At 41.5% G+C, this 19,264-nt stretch overlaps 1 protein-coding gene across 7 annotated transcripts in view; it reads left to right on the top strand.

Annotated features, from left to right (window-relative positions):
* The window catches only part of ralgapa1 (Ral GTPase activating protein catalytic subunit alpha 1), a 382,583-nt gene that overhangs the window by 220,356 nt on the left and 142,963 nt on the right, over positions 1–19,264 (top strand). For 6 of the 7 annotated variants that reach the window (XM_068039277.1, XM_068039282.1, XM_068039283.1 and 3 more), the window contains one exon: positions 15,852–16,007. In XM_068039277.1, coding sequence (XP_067895378.1) covers positions 15,852–16,007 — 156 coding nt within the window. Of the gene's footprint in view, positions 1–11,900; positions 12,093–12,407; positions 12,613–15,851; positions 16,008–19,264 lie in introns of those variants that run through there. The other variant, XR_010975714.1, reaches the window with a different exon arrangement.

The raw sequence follows: 19,264 nt of genomic DNA, 5'->3' as shown, positions 1-19,264 counted from the left end.
TCTTGCCTTTGAGTCAAAAGAATAAGGGTTCAAGCTGTTCTCCAGGACTGGAACACATCGGTCTACTCTTCGGTGTAGTACTAGGACTGCTGCATTGTTGGAGTTGTTAACTTTTAGATGAGATAGTAAACAACAGCCGTGTTTGCCTATTCAAGTGGGCGTAAAATTGGCACTGTTTGAAAAACAGCAGAGAATCCTTCCAATTTCCAGGCCAACATTCCGGCCTGAATCACGACCACAAAAAATAGTTTAATGGCTATTAATCTCACTTCCTGGTCGTGGGACCTTATTGTGAAAACACTGGCTGCCACTTTTGCTTGCTGTGACTGCAGTTCAAAAGTAATTTATTATCTGTGAAGCACTTTAAGTTACCCTAAGAGCTGTGAAAGGTGTTTGATGAATATACAGACCCTTGCTGCTTACCTTATTTCTTCCTCATTCATACCTCCCTCCTCATCCTAGTAACATTAAAAACGTAGAAAATTTAGGAAACAGATGGAAGCCATTTGGCCCATGTCTGCCGAAAAAGAACTATCCAGCCTAATCCTGCATTTCAGCTCTTGGTCCACAGCCTTGTAGGTTTACAGCAATTCAAGTGCATATTCAAGTATTTTTTTAAACACAATAAGGGTTTCTGCCTTTACAACCCTTTCAGACAGTGAGGTCCAGACCCCCACCACCCTCTGAGTGAAAAACATTTCTCCTTAACTCCCGTCTGATCCTTCTATCAGTTACTTTAAATATATGCGTTCAGTTATTGATCAGTCTGCTAACAGAAATAGGTCTTTCCTATCCATTCTGTCTAGGTACCTCATAGTTTTATACACCTCAATTAAATCTCCCATCAGCCTTGTATCCTCAGAGCTAAAATTCTCCATTCCTGGCAACATCCTCATAAATCTCTGAACCTTCTCTTGTGCAATCACATTCTTCCTATAATGTGACCACAACTGTATGCAGTGTTACTAGGATTTCCATTTTTTGTGAATTAAAACTTGGGATTCTATATTTTTAAAAACTGAAAAGGATTTCAGTGGACATTGAGACATCTGGAGATAGCTGAACTTCATGGATGCTTTTGAAAGGAAGGCAGGATCAATGAGAGCTTCCTGGTTTTGACCAGTGCACAAGGAAACCAGCAAGGGGTTTGGCCTCAGAGCTACCCTTTGTGTGACAAGAGAGAATTTATGACTTGGCATGTGACTTGTTTCTGGAAGGTTTTGGTTTCATTTTTGAACTGTTTAGAAGCCAGTGGGTTTGGACTGAAGCAGGCAATTAAATTTGATTTGGACCTGTCAGGAGATCAGAAGAACCAGAAAAGTATTACATCTCTAAAGAATCCTTGCTCTTGAAAAGCAAAAGCTTGTATGAAGTTGTACTTTTGCCTCCTGCGTTTTTGAAGAAACCCTGAATTTGCAGAATTCTTGCATCTTTAAAAAAGGACTTTTGCATCAAATGTTAGAACTGACACCTGTTGCCACACCCCTGATGGATGACCTATGTGAAGCCTTCTACAGTTGAAATTCATTTGAATACCTACCCATCACAGACTATTCACCACCTCGCCTGGAAAGACTTCGAGTGGCATCCAACTATTCAACTTTGGGACACCTTGCCAAACCAAAGAACTTCCTTCCAGATCATTACAGGCTAAGTTTTTATTATTCCTTTGAAACAGCTGTAAACAAAAATCCTTTTGTTTCCCAGTTAACGAACTTATGGATGTATGTGCGTGAGGGCTAGGGAAAAAATAAGGAGCTTCATTATCTCAATTTATATATAGATTTACTTCATTATTGGTTAAGACTTGGTTTTATAATCTGTTAATTTTATCGTTGATTAAAGCAGCCTGGTTGGTGTGCTTTATTCTGGGGACGAATAGAGTATCTAATTGACTGTTTCAGTAAGTGTGATATTGTTGTGCTGTGACCTGTGGAGAAGTGGGACTGAATTAACAGTACACTTCTCCCACCTCTATCATACATATTAATTGGGGGCTGTTGTCTGGATTAACTCCAATGCCGTAATGTTTAATTGTAAGTGGAGTAATAATAATTGGAAGAAGAAAATAAAAGAACCAGGTTTCTTGTGTAATAGGATAAATACACCACCAGAATGTCTGTAGCAGATGCTGAAATTTTTCTGGGGAAGGAGAATGTATCCCTCAGTGACGTGAAAATCTTAACTAAGGTTAAACTAAAGGATTTGGCAGCACAGTTGGGGTTAGAATTTAAACCAGGTGCTAAAAAAGCAGAGATAATTGAAGTAATAACCCAACATTTGAAACTGAAGGATGACGACAGTAAGTCAGAGGGTGATGCAGTTGAATTAGCTAAAATTCAGTTACAACTGAAAAAACCTGAGTAGGAAACAGAATTGAAAAAACTTGAATTTGAAAAAGAGCATTTCAAAGAGAAAGTGAAAAAGAAGCAAGGGAATTCAAATTAAGAGAGATGGAGCTAAGTCTAAAGGGTGGTCTTGACTCCAGGGAAACTTCTGGTCAGGAAGAATCTGAATCCAGCCCAGGACCCAGCAAAAACCTGTTTAAATTTGTACAAGCTGTCCCGAGGTTTGAGGAAAGGAGCTTCGAGACATTTTTCATTTCTTTTCAAAAGATAGCCAAACAACTGAAATGGCCAAAGGAAAGCTGGACACTGCTTATGCAAAGCAGGTTGATGCGCAGAGCTTAAGAGGTTTAGAACCATGGAAAAGTTACGGCACAGGTTTATGCCATGCTTTGAAGAGGGTTCTGCAGATTGAAATGGCAAAAAGGCTACTCTCACTGCGTATGAGTTAGTCCCTAAAGCTTGCCGACAGAAGTTTCAGAGCCTCCAGAGATTGGCTGGGCAGATTTGTATAGAATTTGAGAGGGTAAAGCAAATTAATTTTGATTGTTAGATCCGGGCACTAAAGATGGAAGCCACTCATGACAACCTTGGGGAACTAATTTTCCTGGAAGAATTTAAAAATTCACTCCATCCAGTAGTGAGAATTCATGTAGAGAAACAAAAGGTTTCAAGGTCCAGACAGGCAGCGGAAATCAATGATTTTGAGCTTGTGAATAAGCTCAAACCCTTTGTCCGTCACCCCTACAAACCCGAGAAGGATCGAAGGTGGGAGAGCGAAAGGAAGGCAGGTGGCCGGGGACAGGAACAGACAGCTGGGAACGCCCCAGGATCCCCTCCGCAGGCCAGAAAGGAAGGTGCTGAGAGTGGAAATGAGATCCCGCAGGCCGAAATGTTATCATTGTCACAAGGTGGGACATCTTTGTTCAGAATGCTGGAAATTGTGAGGTACACTAATGGGATTTGTTGGGGTACACAAAGTTAATGCAGGGAAAAGGGCTCTGATGGAGAGTACAGCAGATCAGGCTGTAGCTTTGACGACAGCTGTAAAACCAAATGCAAAAACCAAAGTGAGCATAAGGGTTGAGAATAAGATACCTGAAAGTTATAGGAACTTCTTGTTGAAAGGAAGCAGGCAAACCTATAGTTATACTTAGGAATACAGGAGCATCCCAAACTCTTTTGTTGGGGAAAGCTATAACATTTCCACCAGAAAGCGCACTGAATGCTGAAGTTTTAGTGAATGGTATTGGCGAGGAGTATCTAACCGTACCTTTGTATCGAGTGCACCTAGAGTGTGATTTAATGACTGAGATGGTAACTGTAGGAGTTGTCCATAGTTTACTCGTAGATGGAATTGACCTATCCCTAGGGAATGATTTGGCCGGAGCAAAAGTATTAGTTTTTCCCGTAGTCACAGAGAAATCAAGTGACGTTAAAGAGACAGAACACTTACAGGGAAAAATTCCAGGAATATTTTCTTTATGTGTAGTAACTTAAGCAATGGCTAAACCAGTTCCATTATCGGAGGTAAAATTGGCACCACAGACAGATAGCTGAATATCTGAAACTTTCCTTGGGGATTTGGATAACCCAAAGGAAATGTTTAATAAGTTTTTTTTTAGTTTTTAGAGATACAGCACTGAAACAGGCCCTTCGGTCCACCGAGTCTGTGCCGACCATCAACCACCCATCTATACTAATCCTACATTCCTACCACATCCCCACCTGTCCCTATATTTCCCTACCACCTACCTATACTAGGGGCAATTTTATAATGGCCAATTAACCTAGCAACCTGCAAGTCTTTGGGATGTGGGAGGAAACCGGAGCACCCGGAGGAAACCCACGCAGACACAGGGAGAACATGCAGACTCCACACAGGCAGTACCCAGAATTGAACCCGGGTCGCTGGAGCTGTGAGGCTGCGGTGCTAACCACTGCGCCAATCTTCTCTGATTGCAGCACAACAAGCTGATCCAGAGTTAAATAAAGTGGCACAATCAGCTGTGACATAAGCTGGGGCAAAAGGAGTCCCAGAAGGCTATTATGTTAAAAATGGGGTTCTGATGAGGAAATGGAGACCGCTTCATTGACCTGTGGATGAAGAATGGACGGTTGTTCAACAAGTAGTGGTACCACCTAAGTATCGCCGGGAATTGAGGTTAGCGCATGAAATTCCTATAGCAGGACATATGGGGATCCGGAAGTCAAATCTCATATAAGTCAACATTATTACTGGCCAGGTCTTATCAAAGACGTTGTGCAGTTTTTTAACACATGCCATATATGCCAGATTGTGGTAAAACTGCAACCTACCATAAAACCGGAACCTCTAATTCCCATACGTATTGGTAGACTGCCGAAACCAAAAGTGGGACACCAATACATACTCCCTATCATGGCTATTGCTACTCGATTCCCAGAGGCCATTCCTTTGAGGACAATTACTGCTGTGGTAGAAGTAGAGAAGTTAATCCATTTATTTACGAGATATGGATTACCAATTGAAGTTTAATCGGATCAAGGTTCCAATTTTATGTCTAAGATATTTTAAGAAGTTATGAATAATTTGGATATAACACAGTTAAAGTCTTCAGCATATCACCCACAGATACAGAGAGCATTAGAAAGGTAGCATCAAACTCTGAAAACAATTATTAGGGCATACTGTCATGAATATCCCCATGATTAGGATAAAGGGCTATTTGCCCCGAGAGATTCACCGAATGAGTGTACAGATTTTAGTCCTTTTGAATTTATTTATGGACATGATATAAACAGTCTTCTAAAACTAATCAAAGAAAGGTTTTTAGAAGAGAGGGATGAATCTTCTGTACCAGTAGCAGTGTTTTGGGAACAGCTCATGAAAGCTTGCAGTGTGGCTCAGGAACACCTTAAAGCATCCCAAACAACTATGAAAAAATGGGCAGACAAGCATGCAAAGACCTGAACATTTCATCCTGGGGATGAAGTATTAATATTATTACCTTTACAGGGTGAACCATTAAAAGCATGGTTTAGTGGTCTGCATAAAGTGGTCAAAAGAATTGGTAAGGTAAATTATTTGCTTGACACCCCAGATCGCCAGAAAAGGAGTCGACTGTGTCACATCAATATGTTAAAACAGTACTATCGCAGAGAGGAGGATAAGCAAATGCAGATATGTCGGGTAATAGGGACAGTTAAGAATGAAAGGGATAGTGAGATTGAGGCAGAAGGAGGCCTAGACAATTCTCAAATTGAACCTCTTACTATCCGGTCAGCTAATATGGCATTGCTAGGAAGATTGGACACCATGCTTTCATATTTAGATGCAGAACAACAGGAAGACCTACCAAGGCTACTCACAGTATTTGAGAGATTCTGTAGGGATAAGCCAGGATGTACAATCTTAGTCACGCATGATGTGGATGTAGGGTAATCAGCGAGCGGGATACAGCAAGAGCGGAGCCAGAGTATAAAGAGACCAGGGGAGAGCGAGAGGTCACTCAGCGAGCGGGAAACAGCGACAGTGGAGCCGGAGCATAAAGAGACCGAGGGAGAGAGCGAGAGTTCAGTTAGAGTGGGAAACAGCGAGAGCGGAGCCGGAGCACAAAGAGACTGGGAGAGAGAGTGAGAGTTCACTCAGCGAATGGGAAACACCGAGAGCAGAGCTGGAGCACAAAGAGACTTGGGGAGAGAGAGAGAAAGAGTTCACTCAGCAAGCAGGACACAGCGAGAGTGGAGCTGGAGCATAAGGAGACCAGGAGAGAGAGCAGGACAAAGCGAGAGCGGGGCCAGAGCACAAAGAGACTGAGAGAGAGAGTTCCCTCAGCGAGCGGGACTTACCTTTTGGGAGCAGCCCAGGTGCGCAGAGTTTTGAAAAAAAAAGTCAAACAGTGACATCACAGGAAAGCTGCAAGGTGGATGGTTGGTGAGTAACAGCTGTTAAGCAATAACTCTAAACAGCTTGGTAAGTAACTAAAGTAAAGAGAAAGGTCTACAGTTCTTTTATAATACAGCAGGTAGTGTTTTTTTTAGGGAATCAAGGTTCCTACTGTAAAGCTAATTTTTGGGTATTTAAGGGAGTGAAACAGTGAAAAAGAAACAAAGAGTGACATCACAGGAGAACCGTAAGTTCATTGGGTGGGTAAATAACTGCTAATTTGAATTCCCTATTCTAAGTTGATTTCAGATTCAAGGTGAATAGGAGAAATATTTTACAGATTAAAAACTATAGACTAGTCAGAAATTTAAAAAACAAAATCTAATTAAATAAAAGAGAGATGCAGGGCCAGGTGATGTGTTGTACCTGCATGATGCGGGAGCTGGTGGACCCCATTGTGATTCCTAGTGACCACATCTGTAGCAAGTGTTGGTTGCTCGAGGAACTCCAGCTCAGAGTTGATGAGCTGGGGTCTGAGCTTCGGACACTGTGACACATCAGGGAGGGGGAGAGTTACCTGGACGCTGTGTTTCAGGAGACAGTCACACCCTTTAGATTAACTACCTTGAATTCGGCCAGTGGTCAGGGACAGGGGAATGTGACTGAGTGAGGCAGGTAGAGGGATCCAGGAGGTAGTGTTGCAGGAGCCTCAGCCCTTGTCCTTGTCCAACAGGTTTGAGATTCTTGCTCCCTGTGTGGATGAGAGCAGGGACTGTAGGCAGGATGAGCAACTGACCATACCACCATGGTACAGGGAGCCATTCAAGTGGGGGGAGAAAAGAGAAATGTAGTCATAATCGGGGATAGTATAGTTAGGGGCATAGACACTGTTCTTTGTGGCCAGGATCGAGAGTCCCAAAGGCTGTGTTGCCTACCTGGTGCTAGGGTTCAGGATATCTCATCTGGGCTGTAGAGGAACTTGGATTGGGAGGGGAAAGATCCAGTTGTTGTGTCCACGTAGGTACCAGCGATATAGGTAGAATGAGGATAGAGGTTCTGCTGAGGGAATATGAGCAGCTAGAGGCTAAATTTAAAAACAGAACAATTAAAGAGGTAAATGCGTGGCTCAAAGATTGGTGTGGGAGGAATGGGTTCGAATTCATGGGACATTGGCACCAGTACTGAGGAAGGAGGGAGCTGGTCCGCTGGGACGGGCTCCACCTGAATCATGCTGGGACCAGAGTCCTGGCAAATCGCATAACTAGGGCTGTAGATAGGGCTTTAAACTAAATAGTGGGGGGGAGGGTTCAGTTGTATGGAAAATTAGGAAGGAGAAGGTAGGAGTGCAGGTTAGTGATGAGGCTGATTGTTGCCAGAAAATAAAAGGAAGGGACTGAACGTGTGAGTGTCACATTGCACCAAGGAATCATACAAGATTGGGGAAATTTGATAATAGAACAAACTTAATGGCTTTGTATCTGAATGCATGAAGCGATCGGAATAAAATGAATGAGTTAACAGTGCAAATAGAGACGAATGGGTATGATTTAATGGCGATTACTGAGATGTGGTTGCAGGGAAACCAGGTTTGGGAACTGAATATCCAAGGGTACTCAGTATTTCGGAAGGATAGGCAGGAAGGGAAAGGAGGTGGTGTAGCTTTGTTAGTAAAGGAAGAGAGCAGTGCTGTAGTGAGAAATGATATAGGCACAGGAGATCAAGACGTAGAATCTGTCTAGGTAGAAATAAGAAATAGTCAGGGAAAGAAGACCCTGATGGGAGTAATCTATAGGTCCCCAAACAGTAGTTCCGCAGTGGGGCACAGTATAAACCATGAAAATACTGGGGGCTTGTAAGAAAGGTACAGCAATAATCATGGGTGATTTTAATATGCATATAGACTGGATTAATCATATTGGCAAGGGTAGCCTCGAGGGAGAGTTTATTGAATGCATTAGAGATTTTTTTTTTGGAGCAATATATTGTGGAACTAACCAGGGTTCTAGATTTGGTATTGTGTAATGAGGTGGGATTAATTAATGATCTCATAGTTAAGGATCCTGTAGGGAAGAGTGATCATAGCATGCTAGAATTTCAAATTCAGTTTGAGGGAAAGAAATTGGAGTCCCACACTAGCGTTCTGGAGTTAAACAAAGGTAATTACATAGGCATGAGGCCCTAGTGCACTGGGCAAGAAGACTAAAGGGTAGGACAGTTGATGAGAAGTGGCAGATGTTTAAGGAGATACTCAATTCCTCCCAGCTAAAATATATTCCAGCGAGGAAGAAAGATTGTAAGAGGGGTAAAAAAACATCTATGGCTAAGCAAGGAAGCTAAGGATAACATAAAGACAAAAACTAAGGCATACCATATTGCAAAGCCAGTGGCAGGCTGGAAGATTGGGAAACTTTTAAAGATCAACAAAGGGTTACTTAAAAAGTGCCAAGGTAAATTATGAAAGAAAACTAGCGCAAAATATAAAAACGGATAGCAAAAGCTTCTATAAATATATAAAAGGGAAGAGAGAGCTAAAGTGAATGTTGGTCCCTTGGAGGATGAGGCGGAGGAGTTAATTGTGGGGAACACAGAAATGGCAGAGACACAAAATCAGTATTTTGCCTCAGTTTTCACGGTGGAGGACACTATTACCATCCCAATAGTAACAAGTAATGCAGAGGTTATAGAAAGGGAGGAACTTAGAACAATCATCATCACTAGGGAAAAAATACTGAGCAAACTATTGGGATTGAAGGCAGACAAGTCCCGAGGGCCTGATGGCCTACATCCTAGGGTCCTAAAGAAAGTGGCAGCGGAGATAGTAGATCCATTGGTTATAATATTCCAAAATTCCCTGGATGTGGGAAAGGTTCCAGTGGATTGGAAAATGCTAATCTAACGCCCATATTCATAAAAGGAGGGAGGCAGAAAGTAGGAAACTATAGACCAGTTAGTTTAACATCTGTCATTGGGAAATTGTTAGAATCCATTATTAAGGAAGTAATAACAGGACATTTAGAAAGTCAAAATGCAATCCATCAGAGTCAGCATGGTTTTATGAAGGGTAATTCATGTTTGACTAATTTGCTAAAGTTCGTCAAAGATGTAACAAGTAAAGTGGATAATGGGGATCCTGTAGATGTAGTATATCTGGACTTCCAGAAGGCATTGGATAAGGTGCCGCACAAAAGGTTAATACACAAGGTACGATCACGTGGGAGTAGGGGCAATTTATTAGCTTGGGATAGAGGATTGGCTAACCAACAGAAAAGAGAGAGTCGGAATAAATGGGTCCTTTTCTGGTTGGCAAGATGTAACTAATGGGGTGCCACAGGGTTCGGTCCTCGGGGCCCCAACTATTTACAATCTATATTAATGACTTGGATGCAGGGATTGAAGGTACTATAGCCAAATCTGCAACTGACACTAAAATAGGTGGGATAGTAAGTTGCAATAAAGAAATAAGAAATTTACAAATGGATATGGATAGGTTAGGTGAATGGGCCAAAATTTGGCAGATGGAGTTTAATGTGGATAAGTGTGAGGTTATCCACTTTGGTCGGAAGAATAGAAAGGCAAATTATCTAAATGGAGAGAAACTTCAGAGTGCTTCGGTGCAGAGGGATCTGGGTGTCCTCGTGCATGAATCGCAGAAAACTAGTATGCAGGTGCTGCAGGTAATAAGGAAGGCAAATAGAATTTTGGCACTTATTGCTAAAGGAATAGAGTATAAAAGTAGGGAAGTGTTGCAACTGTACAAGGCATTAGTGAGACCGTGCCTGGAGTATTGCGTACAGTTTTGGTCCCCTTACTTGAGGAGGGATGTAGTTGCATTGGAGGCAGTTCAGAGGAGGTTCACTAGATCGATTCCAGAGATGAGTTTGTCTTATGAATAGAGATTGAGCAGTTTAGGCCTCTACACTCTTGTGTTTAGAAGAATGAGAGGAGATCTAATTGAGGTATATAAGACGATTAAGGGGATTGACAAAGTAGACGTAGAGAAGATGTTTCCTCTGGTAGGGCAATCTAGAACAAGAGGTCATAGTTTAGGATAAGGGGCAGCAGATTTAAAAAGATGAGGAGAAATTACTTCTCTCAAAGGGTCGTGAGTCTGTGGAATTCACTACCCCAGAGTGCGGAGGATGCCGGGACATTGAGTAAATTTAAGGAGGAGATGGACAGAACTTTAATTAGTTTTGGGTTGAAGGGTTATGGAGAACGGGCAGGAAAGTGGAGTTGAGGCTGAGATGAAATCAGCCATGATCGTATTGAATGGCGGAGCAGGCTCGAGGGAGTGAATTACCTGCTCCTGCTCCTAGTTCTTATGTTCTTATGAATTTGTTCCTATAAAACAGCATCCTTATCACTTAAGTCCAGACAAAAAGGCCCAAGTAAAAGCAGCAATCCAACACATGCTGGAAAAAAACTTAATTGAACCTAGTCAAAGCAGCTGGAGCTCACCAATAGTATTAGAGCCTAAACCTGACTGGTCAACCAGACTTTGCATTGACTACAGAAAAGTTAGTGCAGTAACAAAGATAGACTCCTACCCAATTCCCTGCTTGGAAGACTGTATTGATAGAGTGAGCAGTGCCATGTTTATTACAAAGATAAACTTGTTAAGTTCCCTTAACACCCTGAGCGAAAGAAATATCAGCCTTTGTCACACCGGATGGTCTTTACCAGTGCTGAGTGATGTCATTCGGGCTAAAAATGCTCCAGCAACCTTTCAGAGACTAATGAATCAAGTGGTAGCCAGTGTTCCTAACTGTGTAGTATATCTTGATGTGCTAGCATACAGTAACGCTTGGAAGGAACACTTGAAACAGCTAGAGACTCTGTTTTTAAAAAAAAATATATAAGCAGCTGATTTAGTGGTAAACCTGGCAAAAAGTGAAAGTGACCTACCTGGGCATGTTGTGGGGCAAGGACAAGTGTTGCCAAGAACAGCAAAAGTATAAGCCTTGGTGGAGTTCCCTACCCCTAAGACTAAGTGAGAAATCATGTGGTTTTTGGGGATGTGTGGTTTCTACAGAAAGTTTGTACCAAATTTCAATACTGTTGCTGCTCCGCTAGCAGGTTTGCTACAGAAAAAGAAAACCAAGGGAGTGCCAGGTATCTTTTGAAAAGCTAAAGGTCATTTTGACTAATGAACCAGTGTTGGCTGCTCCAAATTTTACCTAAGCCCTTCAAGGTAGCAATTGATAGTGACCTGGGGGTTGGTGCAATCCTGTTGCAAGTTGATCAGTCGGGCATAGAAAAACCGGTGGGATAATTTTCAAAAGAACTGAATCGCCACCCAAAAAAAAATTCAACTGTGGAAAAAGAAATGTTAGGTCTATTATTGGCTCTTAAACATTTAGAAGTATCTGTCTGCCACGACTAGAGAAACACTGATGCATACTGGCCATAACCCATTAACCTTTGAGGAAAAATTTAAAACCCAGAATGCTGGAATATTCCAATGGAGTTTACTGTTGCAGCCTTATCACTTAAAGATTGTCCATATTTCGAGAAAAAATAATGCTATTGCAGATGCTTTGTCACGAATTTAACTTTGTTGAGTTATGATGGTACAAAGCAAAATTGTATTAACTACAAGTAAAGTGAATGTGGGGGACATGAGTATGAGAATGTGTTTAAAATGTTTTCAGCTTCCACATTCAATAATGGCATTTCATTTCACCAAGGGCGGAGGTGTTACGAGGATTTCCATTTTTTGGGAAGTAAAACTTGGGAATCTATATTTTTAAAAACTGAAAAGGATTTCAATGGACATTGAGACATCTGGAGATAGCGGAACTTCATGGATGCTTTTGGAAGGAAGGCAGGGTCAACGAGAGCTTTCTCGTTTTGACCACTGAACACATACTGGAAACCAGGTAATTTCAAGGAAACCAGCAGGGTGTTTGACCTCAGAGCTACCCTTTGTGTGACTAGAGAATTTATGACTGGGCACGTTTCTGGAAGGTTTTGGTTTCATTTTTGAACTGTTTAGAAGCCAGTGGGTTTGGACTGAAGCAGGCAATTAGAATTTGATTTGGACCTGCCAGGAGATCAGAAGAAGAACCAGAAAAGTATTACATCTCTAAAGAATCCTTGCTCTTGAAAAGCAAAAGCTTGTATGAAGTGGTGCTGTTGTCTCCTGCATTTTTGAAGAAACCCTGAATTTGCAGAAATCTTGTGTCTTTAAAAAGGGCTTTTGCATCAAATGTGAGAACTGACACCTGTTGCTACACCCCTGATGGAAGCCCTTAATGAAGCCTTACACAGCTGAAATTCCTTTGAATGCCTACCCATCACAGACTGTTAATCAATCTTGCCTGGAAAGACTTCGAGTGGCATCCAACTATTCAACTTTGGGACACCTTGCCAAACCAAAGAACTTCCTTCCAGATCATTACAGGCTAAGTTATTATTCCTTTCATTCCTTTGAAACAGCTGTGAACAAAAATCCTTTTGTTTCCCAGTTAGCCAGCTTTTGGATGTATGTGCGTGTGCATGAGGGCTAGGGAAAAATAAGGAGCTTCAATATCTCAATTCATATATAGATTTCCTTCATTATTGGTTAAGACTTGGTTTTATAATAAACGGTTAATTGTGTTGTTGATTAAAGAAACCTGGTTGGTGTGCTTTATTCTGGGGACAAATAAAGTATCTGATTGGCTGTTTTGGTAAGTGGGAACATTTATTGTTATGCTGTGACCTGTGGAAAAGTGGGACTGAATTAACAGTGCACTCCTCCCACCTGGTAACAGTACTAGTGGCCTAACTAAGATTTTATACAGTTCTACTAGCACAACCTCCATGCTCATGTACTCAGTCTTGACTAATAAAGGAAAGTGTTTGTATGCCGTCTTACCCACCTTATCTACTGGTCCTACTAACTTCACACTCCAAGGTCCCTCTGTGCCTTTAGACTTCTCAGTATCCTACCATTTATTGTATATTCCCTTGCCTTGTTTGCCCTCCTGAAATGTATTACCTCATAATTTTCCAGATTGAATTCCATTTGCCACTTTTCTGGCCACCTGGCAGTCCATTAATATCTTCCTCCGGTCGACAGCTTTCTCCTCACTATGAGCCACACAGCCAATTTTTGTACCATCTGCAAACTTCTTAGTTATGCCCCTATATTTAAGTCTGATTCATTGAAAAAACCACGAGCATCAAGAGATCCAGTACTAAGCCATGTGAATCCCCACTGGAAACTGCCTTCCAGTCACAAAAACACCTGTCGCCCATTACCCTTTGCTTCTTGCCACTGAGCCAATTTTGGATCTAACGTGCCACTTGCCCTTGGATCTCATGGGCTCTTATTTTTCTGGCCAGTCTGCCACAAGTGACCTTGTCGAAAGCCTTGCTAAAATCCATGTAGACTACATCAAAAATGATATCCTCATCAACCCTCCTTGTTACCTTCTCAAAATGTTCGATCAAGTTAGTCAGACATAACCTTCCCTTAACAAATGCATGCTTACTGCCCTTGATTGATGTGTGTCTTTTCTAAGTAACTGTCTATACTTTCCCTCAGAATATTTTTAAATAATTTGCCCTACTGAGGTTAGGCTGACTGGCCTGTAATTACTCCGTCTATGTCTTCCTCCCTTTTTAAACAACTACATGCTACTAGTCCTCCAGTACCATGCCAGATGACTTTCCGTCTGGCATCCTGATGCACGTAGATGGGTGTCACTAGACACATGCGGTTGTCATGGGGATCTTTTCAGAAGCAGTTCGTTCAGGAAATGTCAAGAGGAAGTCTTCCAGAAGCTCCTCAGGAGAGATACTGCATCAGTTTCTCAAACTCTCACACTGGATTCTCAGAAGATTTTTCAAAACAAGTGGAAAAGATGAGTTGGATGGCTTTTCTCGTAGCTGGGTACACACCAACTGAACATTAAAACTGTCCACACCCAAATCAGAAAGCCAAAAACTCCTGACTACCATAAACTTAAACATGTGACTTCTCTGTAAACAACTCCCATAGCCAGCATGGCTCCTTATGCTTATTCAGCCCTTCAGTGTCTCTTCCAGTAAGTGTTTTTTTTTAATCTAAAGTGTCTTTCCAGTAACCTTTTTTAAAAAAAAACAAATCCAGGCATCTCAGTCCTTCAGATGAACCAATTTTCACAAATTTTTCAACACAAGTCCTCAAAAAAAAAAATAATAATGGAAGCACCTTCATGACACCATGCTAAATCTAACTGAATTATAATCACCACCCCCAAAATGCTGTCCTTCTGATGCCCCTTCTACCTGCCCTGCTGGTGCCCCTTCTCTTGTTGGGTTTGCTGCGTACTGGGCAAAACATTTCTCCTGAATGCATTTTAAGAAGTCTGTGTCATCTGTGCCTTTTACACTGATTTTATCTGAGTTAATATTAGGGTAGTTGAAATCCCCTCCTATAACTGCCCTATTGTTTCTGAACTTCTCAGCAATTTGTCTACATATTTGCTCTTCTGTCTCCTGACTGTTTGGAGGACTATAGTATTCCCCCTGGAATTTGATTGCCCCTTTTTGTTCCTCCATTCAATTCATATGGCCTCAGTTGACCTTACTGGCATATCATCCCCTTCTCATGGCTGTGATTATTTCTTCAACAAATATTGCAACCCTCCACTGCTGCTTTTTGTTTATCCCCCTCTACCCTATCTGGAAACCCTGTAACCAGCAATGTTGGGGTGCCATTCTTGCCCTTTTAAGCCATTTTTTTAGTAATAGCAATGAACCAGTTGGAGGACTAACAAGAGTCTTTTTAAACTATGTTTGGAGATTTCCCAGTGCTGTTGCAATGTGAAAAGATGTAACATTTAAGATGATGGTTATATTGACCTTACTGGTTTCTATTCCAACCTAATATGAGGTATCGTCATTAATTTCACTTGAATAAATTCTCAAATAGCTTAACCATTAGAAAACCATCTTTAGCCTGCATTGCAAAAAAAATTTCTTCAAGAACTTCAAATGAGCTCAAAGACCCTGCCATCATCCCAATATCTGTGCCAGAGTAGCTCCAAAGCATTAACTGAGACATCAGCTATGTCATTCATGTAACACCAGCACAGAAACATTTGGCTTCTCGATGCTGTGGCAGTCAGTGGTTTAAGTTATGGTTGCTGTATTGCATCAGTGCAAGAAAATCCTCTGTGCTGCCAGGTGCTGAGAATGGAGCTAGTACATTTTTTATAGCAACTGGCATTCAGTGTTGTTGAGTTATCTCTCTCACTTTCTTCTGAAAACCACCATTCTGAAGCAAAGCAGAGGCATTGAAAATTTCATTAGGTTATGGGAAATATCTGACTTGCTGTTGGCACAATTCCTATCATACTATGTTCCTAACGGCTACCAGAATTGATTTCTTAGCACCAATCATTTCAATTACCTCCAGCTGCATAATGTTGCAGCACCTGATGTACAAAAAGATTCCCAAGTGGGTCAGCATGTTATTAATTGACTGCCATGTAGGAACTTAATTATCTCAAAAGTTTGAGGTAGTGCACAAATATATGCTAACAATTGTAATATATGCTTATGCCATTTAGCATTCTCTGATCTCAACAAAAAGATAAATAATTCATATCCATGATATCATTAGACTTGGGTTTTCTTATTTGTATTCTTGTTTCTTACTGTTTAAGGTTAACCTTACTAATCATTGTGGCTTCATGGGTGGACTACAAAGAAATAAAAGCACTGGACTTTCGACTCCATATTTTGCTACCTCTACCGTAGAGGTAATGTTTCATGTATCCACAAGAATGCCTTCCGATTCAGATGATTCTTTAACAAAAAAGGTATGGTTCACAGTAAATTTATAGTTGCATATTATTCTCAAAACACTAAATTTTCAATAAATTAGTAAATTGTTACGACCGAGGCAGGAGGAGTGCAGTCCCACTTCTCCACAGGTCACAACATATTTAATAAAATTTTCCCACTTACTGAAACAATCAGATGCACTATTTTCCCCAGAAAATACTAACCAGGTTTCTTCATTGAACAACAAAATTAAGTTTAGTATAAAACAAGTCATAATTACTAATGAAGTAAAACAATATCACAAAAATCTAATTTTTTAAAATCCAACATTAAATTTTAAAAGTCCCCTTTCTACCTTAACCAATTTTAGAACATAGAACAGTACAGCACAGTACAGGCCCTTCGACACACGATGTTGTGCCGAACCTTTAACCTACTCTAAGATCAAACTAACTACCTACCCTTCATTCTACTATCATCCATGTACCTTTCCAACAGTCGCTTAAATGCCCCTAATGTATCTTGCTTCTACTACCACCGCTGGCAGCGCATTCCACGCACCCACCACTCTCTGTGTAAAGAACCTACCTCTGACATCTCCCCGAAACCTTCCTCCAATCACCTTAAAATTATGCCCCCTGGTGATAGCCCTTTCCACCCTGGGAAAAAGTCTCTGACTATCCACTCTATCTATGCCTCTCATCATCTTGTACCCCTCTATCAAGTCACCTCTCATCCTTCTTCGCTCCAATGAGAAAAGCCCTAGCTCCCTCAATCTTTCTTCGTAGGACATGCCCTCCAGTCCAGGCAGCATCCTGGTAAATCTCCTCTGCACCCTCTCTAAAGCTTCCACATCCTTCCTATAATGAGGCGACCAGAACTGAACACAATATTCCAAGTGTGGTCGAACCAGGGCCTTATAGAGCTGCAGCATAACCTCGCGGCTCTTCAACTCAATCCCCCTGTTAATGAAAGCCAACACACCATACACCTTCTTAACAACCCTATCAACTTGGGTGGCAACTTTGAGCGATCTATGGACATGGACCCCAAGATCCCTCTGTTCCTCCACACTACCAAGAATCCTGTCTTTAAGCCTGTATTCCGCATTCAAATTCGACCTTCCAAAATGAATCACTTCACACTTTTCCAGGTTGAACTCCATCTGCCACTTCTCAGCCCAGCTCTGCATCCTGTCAATGTCCCGTTGCAACCTACAACAGCCTTCCACACTATCCACAACTCCAGCAATCTTCATGTCATCGGCAAACTTGCTAACCCAGCCTTCCACTTCCTCATCCAAGTCATTTATAAAAATCACAAAGAGCAGATGTCCCAGAACAGATCCCTGCGGAACACCACTGGTCACTGAGCTCCATGCTGAATACTTTCCATCTACTACCACCCTCTGACTTCTATGGGCCAGCCAATTTTGTATCCAGACAGCCAACGTTCCCTGAATCCCATGCCTCCTTACTTTCTGAATGAGCCTACCATGGGGAACCTTATCAAACGCCTTGCTAAAATCCATATACACCACATCCACTGCTCTTCCTTCATCAATGTGTTTTGTCACATCTTCAAAGAATTCAATAAGGCTTGTGAGGCATGATCTGCCCCTCACAAAACCATGCTGACTGTCTAATCAAACCATGCTTTTCCAAATAAACATAAATCCTGTCTCTCCGAATCCTCTCCAATAATTTGCCCACTACTGACGTAAGACTGACTGGTCTATAATTCCCAGGGTTATCCCTATTCCCTCTCTTGAACAAGGGAACAACATTTGCCACCCTCCAATCATCCGGTACTACACCACTGGACAGTGAAGACGCAAAGATCATCGCCAAAGGCGCAGCAATTTTAAAGTCAATTTTTACCTTAGGCCCTTCACACAAACTCTCACACATATATACACACACACACACACACACACACACACATTTTGTTCGGTTAACCAGTGTATATAAGAAAAGGACTTTTAGATCAGAGCTCTATCACAGGCAAAACCACCGGGGAAGTTCACTTGCCCACCCCTGAAAAAAAAACAGATGAGACACTCTGCACCAAACTGGCACACAGTCCAACCTGCGAGCACATGCAGATAGATCACTTCCAGAACAGTTCTCTTCAGGCAGCGTTGAAAAGTAATTTAGCAGGCCTTTCTCAAATGCAGGAACAAGATAAATTGACACAACAGACTTCGCAGTCTTTTAGGGAATTGGTGGAAAGCAAGTTGGGTTGTAGTCTTCTGTTCTTCCTTGGAATTCTCCTTCTGCAGCAGACTTAGTTTTTCAAACATTCAACAGGAATCTGGTCTCTTCCTCCACAAGGTAAAACACACACACACACTGATTAACAACCAAAAAGCTTGTCAAGTTATCTGCCCATCCCAGGTGCTCTCTCTCTCTCTCACTACTGGGCTTGTCCAATCAAAGGAGCATTTGTCACTTTTCTGCCCCTGTTGCCAGGGTTTCTGTTCAAGGCCTAACCTGAGCCATGTGGAAACAGCAACACTGTTGCCAATCTGACTCCCTCAGTTCTCTTGATTTAAAAAAACTGATCCAACATTTATTTAGCTTAACTATAAATTCCTTTTTAAAAATAATTTTTTAACAAAAAAAAATCACTTTCATAAAATAAAGAAATTTCAAAGGACGCCGACATAAAATAAAGTCTGTAATTAATTGCGAATTTCTTTATTTTATGTCGCCGTCCTTTGAAATTGGGTGTATTGGATTATAACATAGGATGTTGTACCAATTGGTTATTCATCATTGCTGGCTTGATATTGTAATGAAATCATCTGGTAAAAATTCTGCTGACTTAAAATTAATTATTTTGACTGTTCCTAGTGTGAGACTTCTCATTTTATCCACATAAGTAAGCTATTTTAGCTAATATCAGTTGGGCAATGATATGCTGTATCTGCAAAGTAAGCATGGTGTTATTGAATTCATTCATTCTGTCTCCCTACCCTCAGTCTCCCAACCTGAAAGGACATGTCAGTTCCCATTAGGAAAAAATAGAGGGCCCTTGCCTTGGGGATAGGAACATAAGAACATAAGAAATAGGAGCAGGAGTAGGCCATTCAGCCCCTCAAGCCTGCCCCGCCATTCAATAAGATCATGGCTGATCTCAACTTCTCTTCCTGCTCTGCCTAACCCTCGACTCCCTGAGATTTCAAAAATCTATCTACCTCCTCCTTAAATACATTTAGTGACCTTGCCTCCACAACTCTCTGAGGCAGAGAATTCCAGAGATTCACCACCTTCTGAGAGAAGAAATTCCT

The sequence above is a fragment of the Heterodontus francisci genome, chromosome 9 (assembly GCF_036365525.1).
Source record: "Heterodontus francisci isolate sHetFra1 chromosome 9, sHetFra1.hap1, whole genome shotgun sequence".
In the NCBI taxonomy this organism is placed as follows: domain Eukaryota; kingdom Metazoa; phylum Chordata; class Chondrichthyes; order Heterodontiformes; family Heterodontidae; genus Heterodontus; species Heterodontus francisci.
This window is presented reverse-complemented; position numbering and strand designations above follow the sequence as displayed.